The following is a 24,765-nucleotide window of genomic DNA, read 5'->3' as shown; positions in this document are numbered from 1 at the left end:
ATCAACCCTTTCCCTTATTTTCTGAAAACCAAGGTATTTGCTTTATAAGAAAGAAAATATGAAAACAACAAAAACAGTTATTCATCATTGTAGATTAGGAAGTGAGAAGGGTTAGTACTTCTGTTGTGGAGTTCATGGGGGAAGCAGTGATTATGGATTTCAGGCACACTTTCTGATTTATTTCTAATCCTCATCAATATCTGAATACTTTTATGTAAGCATTGCTCATACAGCTGTTTTATTATTGTTTTCTCATTAATATTATATGTATATCCTTGTATAGCCACAGTCAGAACACTTGATTATAGAAGCTTATATATAAAGCTTATATATTTAACCATCTGCCACTTCTTAAAGAAGTCCTTCACTTCCTTTGTAGCATAGCCTTCAAAAACTTCATTTTTCATATACATTATATTTATTTCTCTAAATAAATTAGATGAGAGTTTCTAAAACCAAAGATTAGTATGGCATTGTTAGATCAGATACAAAGTTTTCTCCTTTTGCAAAAAATTGATACTTTAGAAGATAATTTGAAGGCAGATCAAGTTTTTTATTTATCCTGCTGAGTCTGGGGTGGTCCTTTGACTTATCCTTGTTTTCTTTGTTACTGTAGAGTATGGAGAGTCTCCTGAGGGCCAAAGGCCTGGAAGTAGAGCAGTTATCTGCCACCTGTCAAAACCTGCAATGGCTGAAAGAAGAAAGGGAAACCAAATTTAGTCATTGGCAGAAGGAACAAGAAAGTATCATTCAGCAGTTACAGACATCTCTGCATGATAGGAACAAAGAAGTGGAGGCAAGACTTTAGTTACATAATCTCAGTCTTGGATTGGGACTCTCTAGGTCTGGGGATGCCAGTGACCCAAGTCTTAAATTCCATCCTGCTGTGCCTGGATGTGTTAGAAAGTGACAAAGCCAGTAAACCTCCTAGGCAGTGTGGTTCCACAGTTTTAACCGCCATCTACAGGCTCTCAGTATAAAAGTAGGAACCTCATCACCATGATAAGAAATGTAGTACTCATTATTCTTTTTCAGCTTATCCATTTTCTGTTGCCTTATAAAAGTTATACTGGGGAAAAAAAATATATGGACTGCATGTCCATTTATCTTCATCTGTTATGTATCCTGAGCAAATAGGGAAAGGGCCTACTTCAGAAAACAATATGTAAGTTGCCATTATAAGTGTTTTTCTGTTTTGTTAGTGTTCATTAATTGAGCATGTATTTACAGCCTTCTGTGTACCAGGCTTGTGCGAGATCTGGGGAAACAAAGGAGAATAAAACATGATATTTGCTCCCCGGAATCTCATAGCTCTTTCTCCTATAGCAGATTCTTATAAACTCCTTGATATGTAGTAGAGGGAATTCTTTCCTCCAGAACTTACACTGTCCCTTCTATATTAGGATCTTAGTGCCACGTTGCTCTGTAAACTCGGACCAGGGCAGAGTGAGATAGCAGAGGAGCTGTGTCAGCGCCTACAGCGAAAGGAAAGGATGCTGCAGGAACTGCTGAGCGATCGAAACAAACAAGCAGTGGAACATGAAATCGAGATTCAAGGCCTGCTTCAGTCTGTGAGCACCAGGGAGCAGGAGAGCCAAGTAAGGACTAATGCGCAGACCAGAAGAGTGTCAGTGTGTTTCTAGTCTGTGAATAGGGAGTGTTTGAACATTGTAGCATGTACGTGTGTGTTATTTTATAGTCTGTTCTGTTAGGAACAGTCTGTTTCCTAGATTACAGTTTTACATCCGTTATCAGAGCATGCAATAATTGGTAGAGCACTTTGCATTGAGAAGGGTGCCTAAATAGTACATGACCCATTAACTTCATTGTACATTTTCTTTCATTAATATTCTGATAATTTTGACAGAAGGCAATACAAAGTTCTGGAATATTTTGATTCTACATTCTCAAGACTTGAGTGATATTTTCTGTTTCTATCCAAGCTGTGGGAAAACTTGACATATTTTTCTTAATTCTCTATTTTTTTTTAAGATTTTATTTATTTATTTGTCAGAGAGAGGGAGAGAGAGCACAAGCAGAGGGAGCAGTAGACAGGGAGAAGCAGAGGGAGAGGCAGGCTCCCTGCTGAGTGGAGTGCCCAATGTGGGGCTCGATCCCAGGACCCTGGGATCATGACCAGAGCTGAAGGCAGATGCTCAACTGACTGAGCCCCCCCAGGGCTTCCCCATTTTTTAAAATTCTTATAAAATATGAATTATCTTGGGGCACCTGGGTGGCTCAGTGGGTTAAAGCCTCTGCCTTTGGCTCAGGTCATGATCCCAGGGTCCTGGGATCGAGCCCCGCATTGGGCTCTCTGCTCAGCAGGGAGCCTGCTTCCTCCTCTCTCTCTGCCTGCTTCTCTGTCTACTTGTGACCTCTATCTGTCAAATAAATAAAAAAAATAAAATCTTTAAAAAAATATATGAATTATCTTTTTTTTTTTTTTAGGTTTTATTTATTTATTTGACAGACAGAGATCACAAGTAGGCAGAGAGGCAGGCAGAGAGAGAGGAGGAAGCAGGCTCCCTACCGAGCAGAGAGCCCGACGGGGGGCTCGATCCCAGGACGCTGGGATCATGACCTGAGCCGAAGGCAGAGGCTTTAACCCACTGAGCCACCCAGGCGCCCCTATATGAATTATCTTAAGAGGAAAAAAGATTGTGTTCTCTTCAAAGGCCATATTGAGAATAAATAATTTACAGTAACATGGGATATATTAATCTTACAGTACTGGTACACAGGTATTTCATATACATAAGAGATCTTATATGTTCTCTATTATGTTTTTTCCCATAATAACTTCTACAGATTTTTATTCAGGCAAATTAATAATGTACTGTTACCTCGGTTATGTCCAAGTCTCTGAAGAGTCCAAATTTTACTTACTAAAAGTGTAAAGTTTTTTTTTTTTATTTCCCTTAGAAATTGTGACAAGAGCTCAGTATCTCATTAAAGCAGTAGTAATTGTCCCCAGAAACAGTGGACACTGGTGCAGCTAGTATAGTCCTGATTCATCATCTTTTACCCCCAGTAATTTTTAGTCTTAGTTTATTGTTTCCAGATTTTTTTATTAAATGCAGACTTTCAGTGTGGTAAAGGTCACAAATAATGTTCTAAATCTTTTTCTTACTGTGCCATCATCTGTCTTAGAAAACTGGGATTTGAAATTAAATAAACTGGGTTTGGTGGCTTTGAGGTTCAGATTCTCCTGATTGTGTGGTCTGATAAAAATGTTTCTGTGGCGGGAGGGGGTGGGGTGGGGTGGGAGGTTGAGGAACCAGGTGGTGGGTAATAGGGAGGGCACGTACTGCATGGAGCACTGGGTGTGATGCCAAAACAATGAACACTGTTATGCTGTAAATAAGCAAATAAAAATAAATAAATTAAGTAAAAAAAAAAAAAAAAAAAAAAGAATTACACCAAATAGTTCAATCCATACCCATATGGATTGTGTCACAAAAAGTTCTATGTAGAAATCCTAAGCACCAGTACCATAGAATAAGACCTCATTTTGAAATGTAGATATAATTAGTTAAGTAAATATAAGGGCATTAGGGTGGATCCTAGCCCAATATGACTGGTATCCTTATAAGAGAAAATTTATGGGACACGCATAGACAGAAGATGATAGGAAAAGATAGGAGAAGACGGCCACTTATGAGCCAAGGAGAGGACCATGGAACAGACCCTTCAGCTCCACAGTCCTCAGAAGGAACTGATGCTTCCCACAGTCTGATCTAGGACTTGTGGCCACTAGAACTGTCAGACAATACATTTATATTATTTAAGCCACCTTGTTTGTGATGCCTGTTATGGCAGCCCTAGCAAAGTGGATCTCACACTTAGTAGTAATGTGAAGGCTGGAAAATGTCAGCATTAATCAATGTTACAAATTGCTATTGCTTTTTGGTTGATCATTATATACAGTAGGAAAACAAATGCCAAGTATCTAAACTCTTGTCTTTATTCCTAGTGTGGTCAGACATATATATATCTTTGTGGCATACAATCAATTGCTTTCATAAAAATGTGACATAAAAAAGTATGTCATTTTCTTGAAAAACAAATAAAAACAAGATTATCGTAAAAAAAAAAATGTTTGTGTGTAATTGATTCATTCAGTAAATGTGCATTGAGTCCCTACTATGTGCCAGATACTGTTCTGGGCTCTTGTGATTCAGCAGAAAACATCATAGAACCTACCCTTAGGAAACTTATATCCGGTTGATAGACAATGAACATATATCAGATAATGGTAAGTGCATTGTAAAAACTTAGCAGGACAGGGAGAACTGGGAGTAGAGAAAGGTGGCTGTTTTAGACAGGATATGCAGAGGAGGCAAATCCGATAAGGTATCAGTAGGCAAAGACGTAAAGGGAGCAAGCCAAACAAATGCGTGGGTAAAGAACATCCAGGCCACAGGCACATGTATCCCAGAGTAAAGGACATCAAACTAGAATCTAATAACTTAGCCTGATAGAGTTCTGGCAGAGCCAATTTCAGATTGTTTGATCCGTAATAGGTATGTTATATTCAGTTTTTCCAATGTTCTTCCTCTGAGTGACTGTCTTTCTACTCATCTGCTGTTTTTTCCCTGTAAACCGAAAGCAAGGGGAACTATTTTGGGGGGCCCCCCTGGCTTTTCATAAACAATTGTCTTTTAACAAATAACTTCAGAACAGAACTTTTGTTTTCTACAGTACCTTTCTAATGTTGTGTGTGATTTCCTTACTAGGCCGCTGCAGAGAAGATGGTACGAGCTCTGATGGAAAGAAATTCAGAATTACAGGCCCTGCGCCAGTATCTAGGAGGGAAGGACTTCACAGTGTCTCAAACCCTCATTTCTAACCAACGCACCGAAGTTACCTCCAGCATCCCCCATCTTGGAGAACAGACTGATCAAGTAAGAATTACATGCTTATGTAAATGTTCATGGTAACTGCCTTTTTGTGTTAGAGGCATAAGTTTGGTCATTTTAATACCAAATTGTGAGAACATTCCAGGTCCTTGTCATTGTGATCGTGGTTCCGTGCCTTTCTAAATCCCTTGACTCTTCCAATTTTTAGGGTTCAGTGCATATACCCTCCAAAGATGATAGCATTTCGTTGACTGCCAAAGGGGATACCAGTATACCCAGGTCCTCATTAGGTAAGTATCAAATTTAATTTCACTAAGGAATCTTCTGTCTTTTCTTTCTGTAACTCTGTTAATAGGTTTGGCCAAGGCTCTCTTTTCCTACCTTAATGGAAAAAAATAAGTTTAGATTCGCCCTGAAAGTCTGAAGACATGTCTCTTATAGAAGGAACTACCCTTATTTTGTTGAATTGAGACTGTTGTTCTGGATACACAGTTTGGCCCAGGGAAACTGCCTCCTGATTATTCTTAACAGATAGCTTTGCAGAGGTTCAGAAATGCAGGAGGTAGTTTTTCCAAACCTACACAACAGGACCACGGGGCTGACACATTCTCTTGGGTGTCTTTCAAGCAGGCTGAGGCAGCTCACAGTAACTTGAGTAACCTGTATTACTGTGTTGGGAGGGGGAGGTAGAGTACATTAAGTTATTTGCCAAGATCACAGCCATCTAAGAGATGATTGTAGGCTTCGAACTCCCTAAAAAATGAATTTTGGGAAGAGTATGAGCAAAACCTAAATGAGTGTTGGGTATTAGAGTCTCTGACTTTCACAGAGGTTGGGATCTAGGGTAGCTTGAAGGAAGAGATTTACCCTGTGAGTTGTAGAAATAGGGGCTCACCATTATTAGTGAAATGGTAATTATAATGCTATAAGAAAGGTCGTGGATTTGGAGAATTAACTTATGATTTTTTTTAATGATACTAAAAAATGCAAGGGGCGCCTGGGTGGCTCAGTCAGTTAAGCATCCAACTCTTGATTTTCCTCATGTCTTGATCTCAGGGTCATGAGTTCAGGCCCCGTATTGGGCTCCATGCTTGGCTGGGCATGGAGCTACTTTAGAAAAAAAAAAAAAAAAAAAAAAAAAAGAATAAAAAGTTTGTGTCTTTGTTATAGTGTAAGGTATTATGGAATTCCATAGGTAAGTCATGCAAGTAGTTATTTTTTCTCAGGAAAACTTTGTTAGTCAAAGGTAAAGAATGCTGGATTTGTTTAATTTACGCCCTATTTACCTTTTTTTTTCAAAAAAAGTACCTTTCCGCAATTTTTTATTTTGCAAATTTCAGTCTTCTAGAAAAGTGGTAAAAATCGTACAGTGAATATCCACAAAGAGTTTTATTAAGATTCACCCCCTATTAACATTTTGCCACATTTGCATTATTTCTTCCCATGCACACACACAAATGTTTTTTCTAAGCCATTTAAAAATTTCTTAGATATCATGACACTTCATCTCTAAATACTTCATTTTGTATTTCCTAAGGGCAAGGGCTTTCTTCTACATAACTATAGTACAATTATCACATTCAGAAAATTTAACCTTGGTATAGTCCTCGTACCTGACATACAGTTCATATCCAGAGTTCCTGTTGTCCCACTAATGTTCCCGATGGTTGGGTCTCCCCATCTGGGACCAGGCATGCATTTAGTTGTCATGTCTCATTAGTCCCTTTAGTCTAGGACAGTTTTCTAGCCTTTTTTTGTCTTTTTTGACATTAGCATTTTTGAAGACTCTGGGCCAGCGAATGGCCCTCAATCTGGCTCTGATTGTTTCCTCATAGTTCGATTCAAGTTGAACATTTTTGGCAAGACTGCAAGGGTGAGGTCTTTCTCAGCACCCACTTCAGGAGCATATGATAGCAGTTTGTGTTTTCCTTAGTTAAGATCGTATCTGCCAGACCTTTGCATTACGAAGACTCATTTCTCCCATTTCTCCCTGCCACCCAGCAGCCTGAGAGGTTGACCGTGTCCCCACGGCTTCCAGCATCCTGTCAGCCTTGCCTGAAGCAGCAATTACGTTTAAAAAAGTGATTTCTATTTCTAAAATTTCTTCCTGTGTATTAATTAGCACATGTTCTTTCATAAAGAGGTACCCTTCCCTAGTTTTCCCCACTCCATTTTTTAAAATATCAACATGTTCTAATAGATTCTTTTAAAAATATTTTATTATCTCTTTCTGTCTTTATTCCATTTGATGCCCAAATTACCCCCAATTTGGCCAATTGGGGCCCCTTCACGCTGCTCCTTTGTCCTTTCAGTATGTTGTTATCAGTTTTTCGGCACTTCTGCACTTGCTGCCACAGTAAGGTGTTCTGTGATCACCTTGCCCTTTCCCTGCCTTGGCCCTGGAACTGCCTGTTACTTCAAAGAGCTCTGGTTCCTTAAAGTTGGTTAAGTGGGTAATGGCATTTAGGTACTAATATCTGGGTATGAGATGGGCTCGTAGCCACAGGCGTATCATTTGCTTTTAGGCCCTTTTAGGTGAACAGAGCTAAGGGGTCTGTGCTTGTATTTGATACTGATTTCTCTCATTCTAATTTAACACAAGTTCTTTCTTTGCCTGATTTTCTATTTGTATCTGCCCTTTTTCTGACGTTGAGAAGCCTGGTTACCTCTATCATGAATATATTTACCCACTTGCACAATACATAGAAGTAGTTTAGAATTGCTACATGAGTACCACTATCAATAATAAGTCTATAAATAATGTTTAAGATTTTTTTTTTAATCTTTAGACTATCTCCCACTGAGGGTATACAGTTAGAATAGTGAGTTCAAAAATTATTTGGATTAATTTTTTAAAATTCTGGGTGCTTATATTATCTATTATATAGGTTCATTTACTTATGTTAATATTCAATTTTAGGCTTTTTCTTCCCCATTATTATTGAACTAACTTTACACATTAAAAATAAAACATTAACGTGGTTCAAAATTCAAATATATAAAAAAGTATGCTCAGAAGACCCATCAACTTCCCTAACATTTACCTCTGGTTTTCACCCCTCCCTTGAAGGCAACCAGTTTCATTTCTAGGTTATCCTTCCTCTGTTTCTTTTTGCAAAGTAAGAGAGCAGTCCTATGTCTATGTGTGATGTGTATGTGTGTGCTCTTATTTCCCCCTTTCCTAATATAAAACAGACTACACTAGATGTATTCTTTTGTACCCAACTTGTTTTACTTAACAATGTTTCTTAGAAATTACTCCGTATCAGTTCATAAACACTTTCCTCATCCTTTCTTAAGGATGTACCTTATTGTATATAGTATATGTACTATATTGTATATAGTACCTTATTGCATGGATATACCATGGTTTATTCAGTCTTCTTTTTATAGGCATGTTGATTGATTCAGTGTTTTATTATTACAAATAATGCTGCAACGAACAATCTGGCATATATTTTTGTTGTCGTGAGATTGTGTATTCAGAATAAATTCCACAGAAACAAAGCAGCAGAGGTCAGCGATGTTAGAGTGATTAAAATGAGTGCTATGTGGTCATTTTTAGGAGACTTGGACACAGTTGCAGGGCTGGAAAAAGAATTGAATAATGCCAAAGAGGAACTTGAACTCATGGCTAAAAAAGAAAGAGAAAGTCGGGTGAGTGTTCTAGTGACCCTAATTTCAAAATTTCTATTATTTTCTTCCAAAATAGTTTATATTTAAAAGAGTATAGTTGTCCAAGTATAATATCTAGGTCCAGATGCAGAGTAAGGCTTTTTTCCTTTCTGGAGAAAAATAGAAATTGCTTTATGTATACATTTTCTCAAAAGGTGCTCTTTGATACATGGAGACCATTAAACTTTCAAGTGCTGAAAAGGCAAAGGCTGCTTTCTCTGCCCATTGCAGACTGGAATAATTGTAAAGAACTGGTGAAAAAGTGACATACTGTATAATTGCTGCTTGGACTTATGACATTAGATCCATGAAATTACTTTAGAAACATGGAACAGAGGAATTTTGGGAATGAATGATAATGTTTATTGAGTACTTGCTATATGCAGTGTACTATTCTGGGTACTTAAATTAGCACTAAAGCTTATAGCTCTGCATTGGCCCTATTTTGTAGATGAAGAAGGTGAAACACTGATTTTTTTTTCTTTTTTTTTTTAAACGTGGAGGTAGGAAGGGGCCCCTGGGTGGCTCAGTCAGATAAGCATCTGACTCTTGATTTCAGCCCAGTTTATGATCTCAAGGGTGTGAGACTGAAGATTCTCTCTCTTCCTCTTCTCCTCTCCCCCACCTGCTTATGCAAGCTCTCTCAAAAAAACAAAACAAAAACAAACCATGGAGGTGGGGAACTGTCATGTAACTAAGACATACCAAAGCAAAGATTTAAATTCAGGTCTTTTGTTTCTCAAAATACTTGCCAAGAAGTCATTACTTGGAGCAGATCATTTTTCTATTATTCTGTATTTCTAGCAGTAGAGTTTTCGTGTATTTTCTTAGAAGAGGCCTCTTGGCCTTATGGAATCTCTTCTCCTTCTCCCTCCCCTTACAGCAATTGTATGTCCGGCTGTGGTTTGGAAGAAGTATTAGGGCCACAGGACAGAGTTACCCACTAAAACTAAAAGGCTTTATGTTACCAGGGCATCTATTTTGGAGGATCAAAAGTACATGAAATTTACCTGGCTAGTCGCTTGGCTTCTCAGATTTGTTCCACCTCTTAGCCAGAGTTAGATCTAGAGTGTAAAACCTGTGTTCATATTCATGGTGAAATTATCTTGTTTTACCTCTTAATTTCTCTTCTCATTACTGTATTTCTTCTTACAACCAGCCTCCTGTTATATGACTCAAGTTTTGAGGATATGAAATTGTGTGGCATTTACAAATACCAGTTTTAAAAATTCCCTAGCTCCCCTCCTTTTTTGGGATTTCTCCCTAGCCATTATCTGATTATTCATGTAAGGAGATTTTGGTTTCTATGTGCTGTTCCTGTTTTTCTCATATATAATAGATTCAGAGTACTGTTACTTTTTGGTTCTGTCCTGTTTGGGGGATCATAAAATTAATAAGACTATGAATGGTTATTTTGAGTGAGTTGTATTTGGCTGTGTTGCTTATTTTTGTGTCCTTAATCAATTACCCACCTCTTAGTTCAATGTGTATGTGTATATATGTATATATAAACACATACATTATCTCATGCCCTCTGATACTAGATGTATACCAAAAGCCAAGTTGATTTTCTTGATTTTTTTAAGCATTCCTCCTACTCTCTTGAAGTCATAGTAGTAGTGGTAGTAGTAGTTAACATTCACTGATTGCCTGCCAGGTGCTTTTAAATACATTTTCTCTATTCTCACATAGCCCTAAAAGGTAGGTATTATTTCCGTTTTACAATTGAGGAAACTGAAGCTCAGTTTAAATGCCTTATAGGGAGATTATGCCAAGATTTAAAACCCAAAACCCACATCTGCCTGACTGCAGACCTTTATCTTGCTGTAATAATGTTTTCTTCCTTGTGTTTGAATTTTTCTTCTATGGAGCAAATACCTGGCTATATAATGATAGAGGTCTCTGAAGAGACCTACTAAGTAGCACTCCATTTCCCATACCCAAGATCTGAACAAACGGAGAGATAAAACAAGGTAATGGCTGACAGTTTGGTATTTTATCGACTGCATTACTGATAAAGTAGAGAATGTAATGCAAGAATCAGTGGGCCTGCTAGCCAGTTCCCCAGAATCGGTAGACTTACCTGCCTAATCACAGATGACAATGGGCCTTGGCAGACTACTCTACATGGTGAGGAAGAGCCTGCTCTTGGAGAAGCAGTGGCAAAAACAGGCTTGCTGCAGGCAGGTGCCTCCCAAAAAGAAAGCTGGAGCTAAGTCAAGCATGCCTGGTTTATTCTTCCCTAACATACATTGAGATAAGTCCTTTACCCTTCCTGGTGCTGGCTAAAGGGAGAGGAGAAAGGTCAGGAGTTACATTAACTGAGGTCCTTCAACCTGGAAGGAAATGGGAGGTGAAGCTTTTCTTCCTAACATGCCGCAGGAGCCCAGAGCATCAAATACTTTGCGTAGTTATAAATCACCACCAGCCCATATAGTGAACTATCAGCATCGGTGGAATTCGAAGTAACATTTTTACTGCTTATAACTTACATTTTATATCTTAAAGAAACAGGTGCTGCTTTCTTTAGGAAGCTTGGCTATACCTTAAACTAGCTGTGTGTCATCTCTACCTATTTCCTTTAATTATCTCCAGATAGTTCCTTACAGGGGGCACCTGGGTGGCTCAGTCAGTTAAGCTTCTGCCTTCGGCTCAGGTCGTGATCACAGGGTCCTGGGATCGAGCCCCACATCGGGCTCCCTGCTCAGCGGGGAGCTTCCTTCTCCCTCTGCCTACTGCTCCATTGCTTGTGCTCTCCCTCCATCTCTCTCTGACAGATAAATAAGTAAAACCCCCCACCAAAAGTTCCTTACAATGTGTACTTACAAATAACTTGCCCTTACTATAAAGAGTATATGGATCTGTAGAATCTGCAGGAAAGTCATTATAACCTCGAGTTCTGAGTCTGCTTCCTGAGAAGTTCACATTCTGGATCTCCCCCTTCCTAGCTCTGTGACTTTGCACAGGCTCCTTAATTTCTCTACACCTCAGTTACCTCCTCTAAACTGGGGAATAGTAGAGTAGTGATCCTGTAGGGTTGGTGGGAGGATTCACCCATCTGTTCATTTTTGAAGCAGCATAATAATCTCATTAATTAAACACATTTGAAATGTTTTCTAGTGCTAATTAAAGTGGAAGACATCCTTAAAGCTACCAGTACCACCTCCCATAGAACACCCTTTGGTACCTCATTGCGTGGTTTATTGATCTGACCCAGTCGAGCACTATTCATCTTGTAGTTGGCACTTGCATGATGGGCTGATGGTGATACAAGATGGAAGAACCTTGGCCTCAGGATTAAAATGTGAATGTGACAGATGTTGCTTCCTCTGCACACTGACTCCAGAATCTCTTCTCCCCACAGATGGAACTTTCTGCACTACAGTCCATGGTGGCCATGCAAGAGGAAGAGCTGCAGGTGCAGGCTGCCGACATGGAGTCCCTGACCAGGAACATACAGATTAAAGAAGACCTCATAAAGGTCCTTCCCAGCTTTCTCAAGATCCTTGGAAGTGATTACAGCTCAGAATACCTATAGGGCATCCTCAAACGACATTTGGATACCCTGAGTCCCTTGGCCAGTCCTTAGTTCCTTGATGCACTGTCAGTTTGAGCCTCTTAATATCACCATATTCTTTCTGACTTATATTGGCATTGCTGAGATTTCACAAAGAATGTACTGTTTCATATGGCTTATCCATATTCCACTTGCAAGGACAGCAGACTGCTTTTTAGGGACATCTGCTCCTTTTCTCCTCTGTTAGATAGCCATCGACAGCCCCGAGATCAAGAGTCGCATGCTCCACTGACTGAGCCGGCCAGGCGCCCCACATTTTTATTACTAGTTTTTTTCTTGACTTTTAGGATCTGCAGATGCAACTGGTTGATCCTGAAGACATACCAGCTATGGAACGCCTGACCCAAGAAGTCTTACTTCTTCGGGAAAAAGTTGCTTCAGTAGAATCACAGGGTCAAGAGACTTTAGGAAATCGAAGACAACAAGTAAGTCATTGGAATATAAACATGTTTACGGTGGAACAAACGGTGGAAAACCTGTCAATCTCAGTGATCTCTGAAGGGGTCTCTTGATGGAGCTTCATAGAGAATCTCTGTTCTAAAGTTGCCTCACCTTGGTCAGCCTCAGCAATAAGTGCCCCTAACATTTGCAATTCCTTTCTAGCTACTACCTTGTAGCTGACCTCTCTTCAGTGCCAGACTTTTAAAAAAAGACCTACTTGCCTGTGCTCCCTGCCTGTTATCCTCTCTCTCACAAACTACTCATTTCACTCCAATCCTGGCTTTTTAAGTCAAACAGTTCACTTACACAGACCTCTCTGCTGGTTGTGTTACGTCATGGCTCATGTTCTGTACAGCATTTATTGTAGGGCTCACTGCGATACAGGTCTGTGATTGATGGTGTCCCCTCCACCCACAACACATAGTACACTTATCCCTAAAACAGAGCCTGGCACATAGAATGTGCTCAGTAAATATTTATTGAATGAATGAAGAATACCAGTAAGTCCTTCTGTATGTCTCCTCCTGCCCTTCCTCCCTTTCCCTTGCACTCCCTTCTCTCAGCACTTCCCTGTGCTGCTGTCATCTCTCTCCTCTTTCTTCTTCTTCTTTTTTTTTTTTTTTAAAGATTTTATTTATTTATTTGACAGAGATCACAAGGAAATAGAGAGTCAGGCAGAGAGGGAAGCAGGCTCCCTGCTGAGCGGAGAGCCCGATGCGGGACTCGATCCCAGGACCCTGAGATCAGGACCTGAGCCGAAGGCAGCAGCTTAACCCACTGAGCCACCCAGGCGCCCCTCTCCTCTTTCTTCTTCTTGTTGTCATGTTTGACTTCTGCCCTATAATTTTAAAGATTAGAAAAAAAAAAAAAGATAATGTGCCATTGATTTGAAAACTGTAAAATATAATAGAAGGTTTAAGCAAGTAGGAAGAGAGTGAACTTTTTTGGTCCTAGTGCATGCAAGTCCATTCCTTTGGCTGCTTTCTCAGGATTTGCTGTGGCTTCATGTCTCATGCCTCTGCGTATTGCTTCTGCTGTTTCTCAGTTACTGCTGATGCTCGAAGGGCTGGTGGATGAACGGAGTCGGCTCAATGAGGCTCTGCAAGCAGAGAGACAGCTCTATAGCAGTCTGGTGAAGTTCCACGCCCATCCAGAGAGGTAGGAGAGTGATGGCAGTGTTTACCCTTCTATTCCTCTTCAGGTGCAGTTGCTTATGATCTCAAAGCAGGGAGGGAAAAAAATCAGACAATTACTAGGAATACTCAGTTTGTCATTTGTTGTTTGTGGACCTCTCAGAGCCTGGTGTTTTAAGTCAGAAGTAGTGCCTATCTCATGTAGCTACACACTGATCAAATGAGACTTGTCAGATGTCTGTAGCAATGCCTTGTGTACAGTAAACACTCAGTGTTTTCCTTTCCTTCCTCCACTTCATGTCCTGATAAGGGCTGTTCCAAGAGTGAGGATATAAAGGGTATTGATACCGAATATCATTGAAAAAAAAGATATTTATCATGATGGCTGATATCAACCCAGGATCACTGATAGCCATCATGGTGAATATATTTGCTTGTACTTCTTGATTTTTGGTCATATGTATTATATCATTCTGGTTCATTTTATATTCCCTTTATTTTTTTTTCTCATTCTGCCTTCTCCCCTTATCCCTTTTTCTTTTTCCTAATTTTTATTTTTTTACTATTCATTTTCTTCTAGGTGATTGTTCAGTTTAAGCATTCTTTTTCTTTCTACTTCAGGTAAATGAAGGCAGAGGAAAGATACAATAAGGACCAGTTGATTATATTACTTTTTAAAGAATCTCTGGATCTTTAGTCTCTATGAGCCAGATTCCTTTTCAGATCTCTCTCCGGTCTGGTTACCAAATGAGAGAACACAGATCTTCAGTAGCAGTCCTGCTTGGCTCAGTAATGCTTCAGTTTGCACTTAGTTTTTCCTGGATTTTGTTTTTTCAGAAACTAATACTCATCAAAAAGTGAAATTTCTCTTATGTTGGCTATATAGACATAAGTCCTAGGATCTATAATTTTATGTGATACTGGCCCACAATCTAGCATAAAGAGGCAAGCTTTAAAGAAAGGAGCCGGCCTTGCTAATCTATCTGCAGTGAAGGATAACAGTGCCCAAACAAAGACTGTGTTTACTTATTGTGTCCTAGAGAGCATCCTTTAGAAGTCTCATGGCTCTTTGGAAGTATACGTAGACTCATTATAGTTGGTGGCTAATCTGTTTTCCTTCCATGTGGCATGTTTACTCAGCTCTGAGAGAGACCGAACTCTGCAGGTGGAACTAGAAGGGGCCCAGGTGATACGTGGTCGGCTAGAAGAAGTTCTTGGAAGAAGCCTGGAGCGCTTAAGCAGGCTGGAGACCCTGGCCGCCATTGGAGGTGGGGAACTGGAAAGTTTGCGAGTTCGTCACAAGCATGCCTTCTGAGCACTGGCGGGTCAGCCTGCAGCCCAGGATGGAAAACCTTGTTTGCACTAACCCAAGAGCTTTGTCTGACTCTGGCAGAATGAAATGATGACTTGCTAATGGTAGAACTGTTACAAGTAGCATCAACTACAGAGTGAAACTCACTTTAGTCTACCTGTATAGCACTGTGCATACCATCTCGGAGTTGAGTGGTGGAAGTTACAAAGTGTATGTGTACCTTTTAAAGCATTCCATTTCAGTTTTCCCACCATATTCACTCTTTTTCTTGGCCCCTCCTTGTTCCCCCATCTCTTCCGCTGGGCCAATAAAGTTTATTCCTCCCCTGCTCTCACCGTCCATTTCATATGTTCCATATCATGTCATAAATGCATGCATGCATATTATTTTTGCCATCAGCCAACTCCTGCTCTTCGAGTGAGATGAATTTTTTTAATCAAATAAAAGTTTCAAGATGAAAAAGAAAGAGATTAAATGTCTTTATAGGAATGACTTTGCAGAGGTGGTGTAATCCTTATCAGAAAGTAATCAAAGCCAAGTCTTGCCATAGCAGACTACAAGTATTGGAAGGGTCAAGTCAGTGAGAGGAGGCAAAGGCAGTTCAGGTGTTTATAGTAAACTTTCTCTGAGAGTGTTCCGGAGGTGATAATTGAAAAATAGTGATAGTGAAATTAGATTAGGTGCAGATTAAATTCCATTAATATTTTTCCTTTAAACCAAGAGTATTATGTAGTCAACATGATTTCAATAAAAACTCATTTCAGTTTTCAAATATGGAATTTGGGGAACGGGGTTGAGGCTTTCCCACGTGTATTTCAGAGTCATGATTCTTTAAGTAAAAAGCTCATTTCAAATGTAATGTTCCCTTTTAAATTCAGCATTTCACCAAATTACTTATTGCAGCTAGAGATTTGGTAGTGGCACGAGATGGAGTCCTATGTTTTTTCATGTTTTACTGCTTAAACATTACTCCATTAAAATAAGTAATAGGCTTTGAAGTGTTGTTAGAATAGTTTAGAAACAAATGTTGTCGATCTGGGTTCGTAGGTTTGGGTCATTGAGTGCTTTCTTATGGCAGCATGCCAGGCATGAGGAAGGGTGCTCTGGAGCTTGTGTTTCTGCTTGCTTAAATGTCAAGAGTATGAAAAGTAGTCAGGATTTCTCTGGAGCTTTGCAGGTTCAACACCATGAGGTTTCATATTTCTGTTGGTTATAAATTTCCTAGATTAGAAGCTGAGATTTCAGGTTTTTAACATGGACTTCAGTGGACAGGGATTGAGGCTCTCCGGCATCATAAAGGTGGCAGAGTACTCTTTCTCAGCGAGGGGGCATACAATGAGTTTTCTGTTTTCCCTCCATTATTCACATGACTCTTTAATTTCTTTCACATTCATGTGTTGACATGGGTTGCCTTACATTCTAAATTCTGTCTAGCTTTCTGTAACTTTAGCCATGTAACAACAGATAGAACATCACTCAAACCAAAGTGGACAGGGAAGAAAATGTTCTACTGGAGAAACACCCTGGAATTTTCTGATGAAGTATTTTGCAAAAGATTGATAGCTGTAAGCCTTCCTCTTAATGAAGTGCTTTCCACTTTTCTTGGCCTTTGGGATTGGGTCATTTAAGGAAGCAATAAGAAGTGTAAGCAGAACCACCCACTTTCCTAGTCTTCTAATCTTTAGAGAAATTTTCCTGCACAAAACTTTCTGTCATTTTCTAGAAGGAAAGAGGGGGTAATTGAACTTACAAAAATGCCAACCCAACAAAGACTAGTCTGCCGTATGATTATAAGACATTTAGGAAGTGTTTTCCTTAATTTTGCTAATAGACCAAGGAAGCTTTCTAAGTGTCCTGTTAAAATTCAACTAATGGTTTATAGTGATTACAGTAATTTCTAATTACTACTCCTGCTTCTATCATCCTCCAAGAGTAGGAATTTCCCTTGGTATCTTAGACTGTTACTAAGTGTTAGAAATATTAAGGCGGCTGGATGAATATTGAGAAACCCAACTTCCTATTGAAAAATGATCGAAATAGATTAGTGGGAAAAAGTAAGTGAATTCTGATCCTAATTTGGATCCTGAAGACTCAGACTAACTTGTGCTACAGTTACTCACCCTTAATATTGGTCCTTGGGAAACATTTTAGATAATTAAGTGATTTTTGTGGCAAAAGATAAACTAAGAAATTGATCCTGATACTGTAGATGTGACTAAAATCTGCTGCTAACGTCCTAGAATGAGGCTTGCCAACAGTGCTTACCTGGAGAGAGTTTCCTAGTCTAAAAATTTTGTATGATGATTTGGCATCTTATGAGAGAACTCCGCTCTGATGAATTTTCTTCTGTAACCCACATATAGATGATGCTGTCATTGACCACATCATTCATGGAATTCTACTTACCATGATACAGTATGATTCTGTTCTCTCTCCAGGAGCACAGACCCTTTCTCTTACTGGATTATTCTACCTTCGTCAGGCATTTTTCAGCCTTACAGTAATTTTAGAGAAAGCATCATGGGCTTGTAGAAACTTGTACTTGAATTAAAAAAAGAAAATCATCATGAAATGAATGAATTAAACCCAGGTCATGAGTAATTAGAAGCACAGAACTTAAGTTGAGAAAAATCCGTATTGATAGATTTGTTTTTACTTATATTTCCTTTTTGAATCATAGCAAATATCCAAAGTAATGGTTGTAAGAGTCAAGGGAGATGAAGTCTATAGTTCTTAGAGCTGAAGAGTTCAAAAGGACCCCCAGGAAGATTTATTTAAAGAGTGAGATGGAAGTCCTTTTGATGGATATTTCCCTTCAACGCTTTTCTGTTGCAGAAGTCTGACGATTATTAGTGCCTAGTAAAAGTCAACGTTTTTCTCTTGTTTTTTTTTGTAAGCTATTTAGCTAAGTTATTTTGGAAAGGAACTACAGGGCTATTTTATTATTGTCAGCCTTTTGCTTTGGTAGGTGTGCTCTTATCCTGAATCTCACCCACACCTGCTTCTCCATTCACTGCAGACAGCAGCATATTTTTGGTACCTCTACTTCCTTTTTCATAGTTTAAAAAGATTTGTCAGTGTCATTTTATATACAGTAAGAGAGCTATAAAGATTAAGAAAATTGTGACCTTTCCGGGATATTAGATCCTAGCCACAAAAAGTTTCCTGGAGGGCTCTTTAGTATATTCTCCTTGCACAGTTTATTCCTAAGTGATGTCTGGGACGGATAAAAGACCTTTCCTAAACCTAAAAGACCTTACACTTTGATGCTTATTTATGCTAATTTGGTAGTGGGCCTGGGAAGTTTGGTTCACAGATTCAAAACAGTTCAAGAAAATTGATGTTAGTTCTGTCTCTCTTCCAGTTTGATCTAGGATTCTCTGATCAGGGAAAGGAGAAACAGATCAGACTATACCAAAAATTGCTCTTTTCATTGAGGAATAAAAGTTGACTTACCCAAGGCCAATTCCCTTTGGACTATAAACCTTAAAGGGACAATGCTTCAGTTCCTTTGCTTTCCTTGGGCAGCTGGTATTAGCAAACCCTAGTTCCTGTTTGTTAGGATAAGGTTGTTGTTTTCTGGTTCCATTGTCCTTTATTTATTGAAATTTTTTGAAGATTTTCATTTTTATTTATTTGAGAAAGAGCACAAGTCAGGGGGATGGGGGAGGGAGAAGCGGACTCCCTACTGAGCAGGGAGCCTGACTCAGCTTGGGCTTGATTCCAGGAATCTGGGTTCATGACCTGACCTGAAGGCAGATACCCAACTGACTGAGCTGTCCAGGTGCTCCTCATGGTCTTTTAATATGAAAAGTATGAGTTTGATGTCCCTGAAAAACTCAAGTTGCCTCTTCAACTAGGGCCTCAGTAGTAATTCTACAGGTCTGGAGCCAATGCCCTGCAGGGAAATGTGACAGTCGGTACCATGAAGCTAGGAAGAAATGGTAGGAACCCATGCCCTGACAGTCCCCTTTCTTGCCTTGTAGAAATGGTACTACAGGCAGATTAAATGAAACTGGCTTTCTTTTTCAGAAACTAACATCATGTGAGACCTGAGCATATAGAGTATTTTCTCTTTTAGAGAGCTTTTTCTCTCCCTTTGGTCATGAAGAACCATCGGTACTGTAGGAAGAGTAGCTAGGAATACGGAGCTTAGGTGAAGCAACCTGGTAATAAAAATTATAAGGAATGAGTGAATGGGACAATATATCAGAGTGATTTCTGTAGGTTAATAGTTTTTGAGTCTTACAACATTTTGGAACATGGATTTAAGACATCTCACTAGACATTTAGAGTAATAACTTTGTTGAACAACTTTATTATAATTAGAAGACAGGAATGTTGCTTTTAAGTAGTTTGAGTATTGACAAAAGGTAAGTCCTCAACTTCATATGTAATCACATGAGCCAGGCCAAGTTTCCCAAATAAAAAATTTGCATTGTAATTTGCTTCCAGTAGAGGATGAGAAGTGGAAGGGAAACAACATGTAAAGCTGACAATATGAATTTTACCAGATTTCAAAAAAGAATGATTAAACTTACAAAGTGATGTACTGATTCTTTTTGCATTACTTTCCCTTTATGTTGTTTAATGTCAAATTCCATAAATAAACTTTTTTATTTATCATACTGTTTTCCTTTTGCCAAAGCTGGAAGGATATAACCAGAAGTTCGGCAAGAAAATCTTAGAAAATAATACAAAGAACAGGGGTGTCAAGTAGATGAGCTAAATTGGTTTCTTTGTTCCCTTTAAAAACTCATACTTGTCTAGTGCATGCATGTAGCTTTGCTTTTAGTATATAACATAAGTCTGTAGTGCTTCCTTTTGCAATTACCAAAACCATTGCTCTAAAATACCAACCTCTCAGTCTGTAAACTTTAGAGGCATGTGTGTGTACATGTATGTCCTAAAAGTCATGAATTTCTGTTTCCACGAAGTATTCAGTTTGGTAATAAAAGCAGTTTTACTTCTGTCACTTAAAATTTTGATCGTAGGGCTATTGAGAAAAAGTAAAGCAATTTCATAACAATTTAAATGAAGAAGGAAGTGACATGTTAAATGTCCAATAACTTTGCATTAGAGTATTAATAGGACCATTTTCCCACCCAAGTAAGCTGTATATTTTCCTCTGGAAATTTGTTTCTCTCAACGTTAAACGGTGTTAACATTTGTGCTGAAGTGGAGAGTGTTCTTTTTAATACATAAGTGTTAGAATTTCAGCTACTTTAGTTGAGACACAGAAAATTGTTACTGATCCAATAAAAGTATCAAAGGCCAAACGGTAACTATTTTGGTTTCATTCTTGAAAAGATGGATGTGAAGAGAAGTAGAGAAACCTCTGTCTTTTTTGTTTGTTTCCTTATAGGAGAATCAGTCCTAAAAATCCAAGTCAAAGTTAAGGCTCTGGAATAAGTGAATGCTTTAGTGATTTATTTAACTAGAGGAGGGAAAAGGAAGAAACCTGGATTGTTCTTCTCTCAAGGAAGTGAGACTAAAGAAACAGCGTTTCATTTCCCCCCAAAATGTGAAATGAACTCCTTTCCCTTAAAAACTCTTTCTTGTTCTCCTTGCTGAAGGAGAACAGTAGTAAGCAGGATGGAGGTGTGAAGAGTCAGCTTTTAATGGTGGGTGGTGCTCCTCCCCTAAATGTTCCTGGAAAGGCCTGCTGCTTGTGTTCTTTGAGGAAAAGAAAAGAGGCCATGAGCAGGAGAACTCCTTGACGTTACAGAATTGTAAGTCCCCCGGAAAACTGCTTTCTGAATAAAGTACAAGCTGGAAAGCTGCTTGAGAGGTGTTGCCATCTATAGACCAAACTACACCATAAAGGGGCTTGGTAGACAGCAGGGACTCGGCTGCAGACACCAGTTTTCTTTCCTAGCTACTTCTGTCCCAAGAGCAGAATCTGTCTAGTGGAAGATTTCTACTTCTCAGCAGAAGCTTATGGAGGACTTTATGAAACCTTAAAGTTCTTTTATGGTCCTGAAGGGAATGGATGCCGAGTTAGACAGGAGACCTTTTCTGTTGGATACTGTCATACAGAATCATCATACTTAAGTCAGGGACAGTTAGTTGGCTCATGACGTGAACCTGGAAGAGTTCTCGTAATAATGAACACATGGCAGGTGCCTAAGAGTGAAGGTGAGATGTCCCAGAGCATCTGGTATGAGAGCCTGGTGCTCAGGGGAAGAACAGCCAGGGGCTTTGCACCGCATGCTTACTCATGCTGTACAGTTTTTGTTCTTTGAATCCCCTTTCAAAATTAGTCAAATAGGATTTTGGCTACGTTCTGAGTAACTATGTGGGAAATACCACTCCTTTTCTGTTGGTTGAATAAAAATAGCTTAAAGGGGGAAACAATGACTGTAGAGTAGAATTTAGAGAAAATGGTCTTGTCATAACCCAGTTTGGGCTCATTACTGAAGAATTAACAGTCTATGATTTTTCCTCTAAGGCTTATTCATACATGATGGAGTTTTAAGACAGTTATAATGTAATAATGATGAATCCTATTTGTAAAACACCTGTCCAAAATAATTAATCCTACTTTACTGACAACTCTGTTTTTTCAACTGTCCTGTGAAGCAGAGAGACCAAAAAGTGTTACTTCAAGCCTCCCATTGGGGGAAACAGAAATTCATAAGGAAGTGCAGATAAGTGCAATCAAGATCATCCAGTTATAACATTAAGTATAAAATTTATCTCTGCAGATTACACTTAGGTTCTGTGGCCACCTTTTTTCAGCCCGCAGACCATGTCAGTCTACTAATGATAATAATGCTTAAAGGCAATATTTAATGCGTATACACTGTATGCCAAACACTGTTCTAAGCACTTCAAACACAACAAATTCTTTAAAGTTCACTAGTGAACACCTGTATGGAGTGGATATCACTGTTTGCCCTACTTAGTAAGTAAGGAAACTGAGTTGCAGAAAGGTTGGGTCTTGCCTAAAGTCACAGAACTAATGACAGAAGCAGAAACCAAACCCAGACTGTTGGGCTCCAGGGTCCATATTCTTAATAATGTCATCCTCAATTTTAAAATCTCCACAAAACTATCCATTTCTGTTTCAATGATTAAAAGAATTACATGTGCATGACACTTAGATTTTCACAGCAGGATTTACAGTATTTTATTTCTGTGTACTTTATCAAGTCAGCTGGTGGAGAATAATTTTCTAAATCTAAAAGGGAGTTTGGGGCACGCCCTCCATTACATATATGGATCTGAGTGTAGAAATTTGCACGAACCACAATTTGGGAACTGCCATCAAAGCCTCAAATAAAAAAAAAAAGTTTAATGAAATTTCTTCTAATGTGTAAAACTTAACCTGGATATAAAACCTGGAGAAGAAAGTTAAATTTGAAGAGACAGACTCTTACTTTTCAGAGCATCTCAAATAATAAGCAGTAGGTGCACCAATATAAAGTATAGTAGATTTAAATCAGAAATTTAGAACATCTCCAGTTAGTTCAGAAGATAGCGTTTTGTTGCCTTATAAAAGCTTAGAAAAGGATATTCCCTCAAAAAAGAAATTATTGTCATTGATTTTAAAAAATGGTAACAAAGGTGTCTAGTATAAACCTACAGGGCATTATGTGGAATAACTTACTCATTTCAATTTTTTCTATAAAACTTTTTCACCTTTATTCTAGCCCCCTCCCTCCACAGTCTTCAGCATTCTAATTCAAATTGGTAAAAGGCTGAGCGACTGTTGAAGCTATCCTAAAGGAACCACAGCAGACTAAACTAGCTAAAAATAAATAAGGAAAGCAAAACTCCTATGTAGTAGAATGTTGGGATGAAATGGGCATGCTTACTTTGTCTCCATTTAACTCCTGATGAAGTCAAAACCGTGGTATTGTGACCCTGAGTGAATTGCAGAGAGAACATTGCCTAAAAATGCAGGCATGGCATCAGAAAGGCCAACAAAGGTAAGTGGAGGGCAGAACGTGTGAGATGAAAGCCTTCAAGACCAGTGATAGTTACTTTTTCCAATCGTCCCTTAAGCTTACTCCTGGAACCTAGCCCAGGAATCCCCCTGGGATGTGGGCACTGTGGCCACACAAGCCCCCAAGAATAATAATGGAGATGAGTTCAACTCATCCAGCTGAGCTTTCTTCAACCACAGGAACATTCTCTAGCCCGAAGCTCAGAGGAGAAACAATGTGAAAACCATGTTTTCTTAATCTGTCATTGAGTGGGACATTCATTTCCTTTGCAAGGAAAAAATAAAAGATTCTGATCTCTACTGTTGTACAGGGAATGATTTTCCAAAATAAGCATAGTAAGATATGGACGTTCACAAGTGAATTAGCATCCTGGATTTCAATGAGTTGCCAAAGCTTAGGGAGTCTGTTCATCTCTCTTGCAGCTACTATTGTGAAAGAGATGGTTCTGGGGCTGGTTTGAAAGAGTAAGTATTGGAAATTCCTCTTGTACAATGTCTGCCAAGGAATCTATAACAATCTGAGTGATGGAATTACCTCTTGTAGGTACGACATTATTGAACAGGGCACAGGAACTTGGTCCAATGTTAATACTACATTCACGGAATGAGTCATAAGATTAGGTTGTTAGGGCAACATGCTTACTATCTTTTAGTACTTTAATAAGATTGGCCTAGGTCATTGCAAATACTCTGGCATGAACTTGCAGATGACAAGAGATGGAATGAAGGTGTGAGCTGCCCCTGTTCACCTCATCTGTAGAGAGGATAGTGGATGCTCATTATCTATCCATGGATGTCTGAGCTCAGGAGCAGGTTCTTTGGTCCTGGAGGAAGAAGCAAAGATAAAGATATGATTTGTCACCAGAAGGAGCAGTGAGTTGCCTCTATCTGAAAGTCCAGAGACTTGACTTCTTGGCATAGCTCTTGTCAGGACTATCTGTGTAACCTTGGACAAACCACCTAATCTCTTTCAGGCACAGGTCACTCAGGGGTCAGAAGAGGAGTTTTAATAGGTTGGTTGCTGAGGCCAGAATCCGAATGAGATCTCAGGTTTCTCTAACTTAGGCAGTTTCTATAAGACCTGTTCAGTAAACACGGGGAGTGTCATGGTAGATTTTCTTTCATGTTAAAATGAATTAAACATCATAAATTCCCCCAACTTCAGAAGAAATCAGTAATATGGGCCACAAGCCTTAATCTAAAATTGGATGGACAGTCTTTTATTATAACAGATATGGAGAGGAAGAAATGCCCCAGCTTTGTTCTGTCCAATATGGTGGCCATGAGCCCTGTGTGCCTAGTTGAATTTAAATTTGAATTAAATAAAAAAATCAGTTCCTCAATCACCTTAGCCCATTTTGAGTGCTCAGTAACCACGTGTGTCTACTGTATTGGGCAGCACATGCATAGAATTACAGAAAGTTCTATTTATTGGTCAACAGTGTCTCAGACCTTTGCCTAGAGCACAAACTGCAGCTATTGTTCCTCCCATAGTGCAAGACATGTTTGTGTCCTCGGATGACTGAGTCCATCTTTAAGGAATAAAAGAATGTATTAAAACTCACTTGGAAGTATAAGAACTATAAGAAACCCTTCAGGCAAAAGATGCTGGGGGCATTGAAAAAGAGTTTGAGAGAGGTGGGGAGGATAAAGGAAGGAATTAGGAAACACCCAAACCATTCTGTGCCTTGAGTCTTGACTAGTTCTGAGCTTCTGTAGAATACACAGCCCCTAGAGATATGGCTACCCCACGACCCCAGATATGGAAAAGGATGAGAAAAGCAGGTCTCCCTTAATCCCTAGGAAATCAGGGACCC

At 39.1% G+C, this 24,765-nt stretch overlaps 1 protein-coding gene across 23 annotated transcripts in view; it reads left to right on the top strand.

Annotated features, from left to right (window-relative positions):
- LOC123944152 (phosphodiesterase 4D interacting protein) overlaps nucleotides 1–24,765 on the top strand; it is a 235,459-nt gene that overhangs the window by 164,165 nt on the left and 46,529 nt on the right. For all 23 annotated transcript variants that reach the window (XM_046009099.1, XM_046009016.1, XM_046009155.1 and 20 more), the window contains 9 exons: nucleotides 617–796; nucleotides 1,404–1,598; nucleotides 4,737–4,904; nucleotides 5,068–5,149; nucleotides 8,425–8,516; nucleotides 11,899–12,015; nucleotides 12,399–12,536; nucleotides 13,598–13,710; nucleotides 14,826–14,953. In XM_046009099.1, the coding sequence (XP_045865055.1) occupies nucleotides 617–796; nucleotides 1,404–1,598; nucleotides 4,737–4,904; nucleotides 5,068–5,149; nucleotides 8,425–8,516; nucleotides 11,899–12,015; nucleotides 12,399–12,536; nucleotides 13,598–13,710; nucleotides 14,826–14,953 (1,213 nt within the window). The remainder of the gene's footprint in view (nucleotides 1–616; nucleotides 797–1,403; nucleotides 1,599–4,736; nucleotides 4,905–5,067; nucleotides 5,150–8,424; nucleotides 8,517–11,898; nucleotides 12,016–12,398; nucleotides 12,537–13,597; nucleotides 13,711–14,825; nucleotides 14,954–24,765) is intronic.

The sequence above is a fragment of the Meles meles genome, chromosome 1 (assembly GCF_922984935.1).
Source record: "Meles meles chromosome 1, mMelMel3.1 paternal haplotype, whole genome shotgun sequence".
NCBI lineage: Eukaryota > Metazoa > Chordata > Mammalia > Carnivora > Mustelidae > Meles > Meles meles.
The sequence above is the reverse complement of the archived record's forward strand: the minus strand, read 5'-3'. Positions and strand labels throughout refer to the sequence as shown.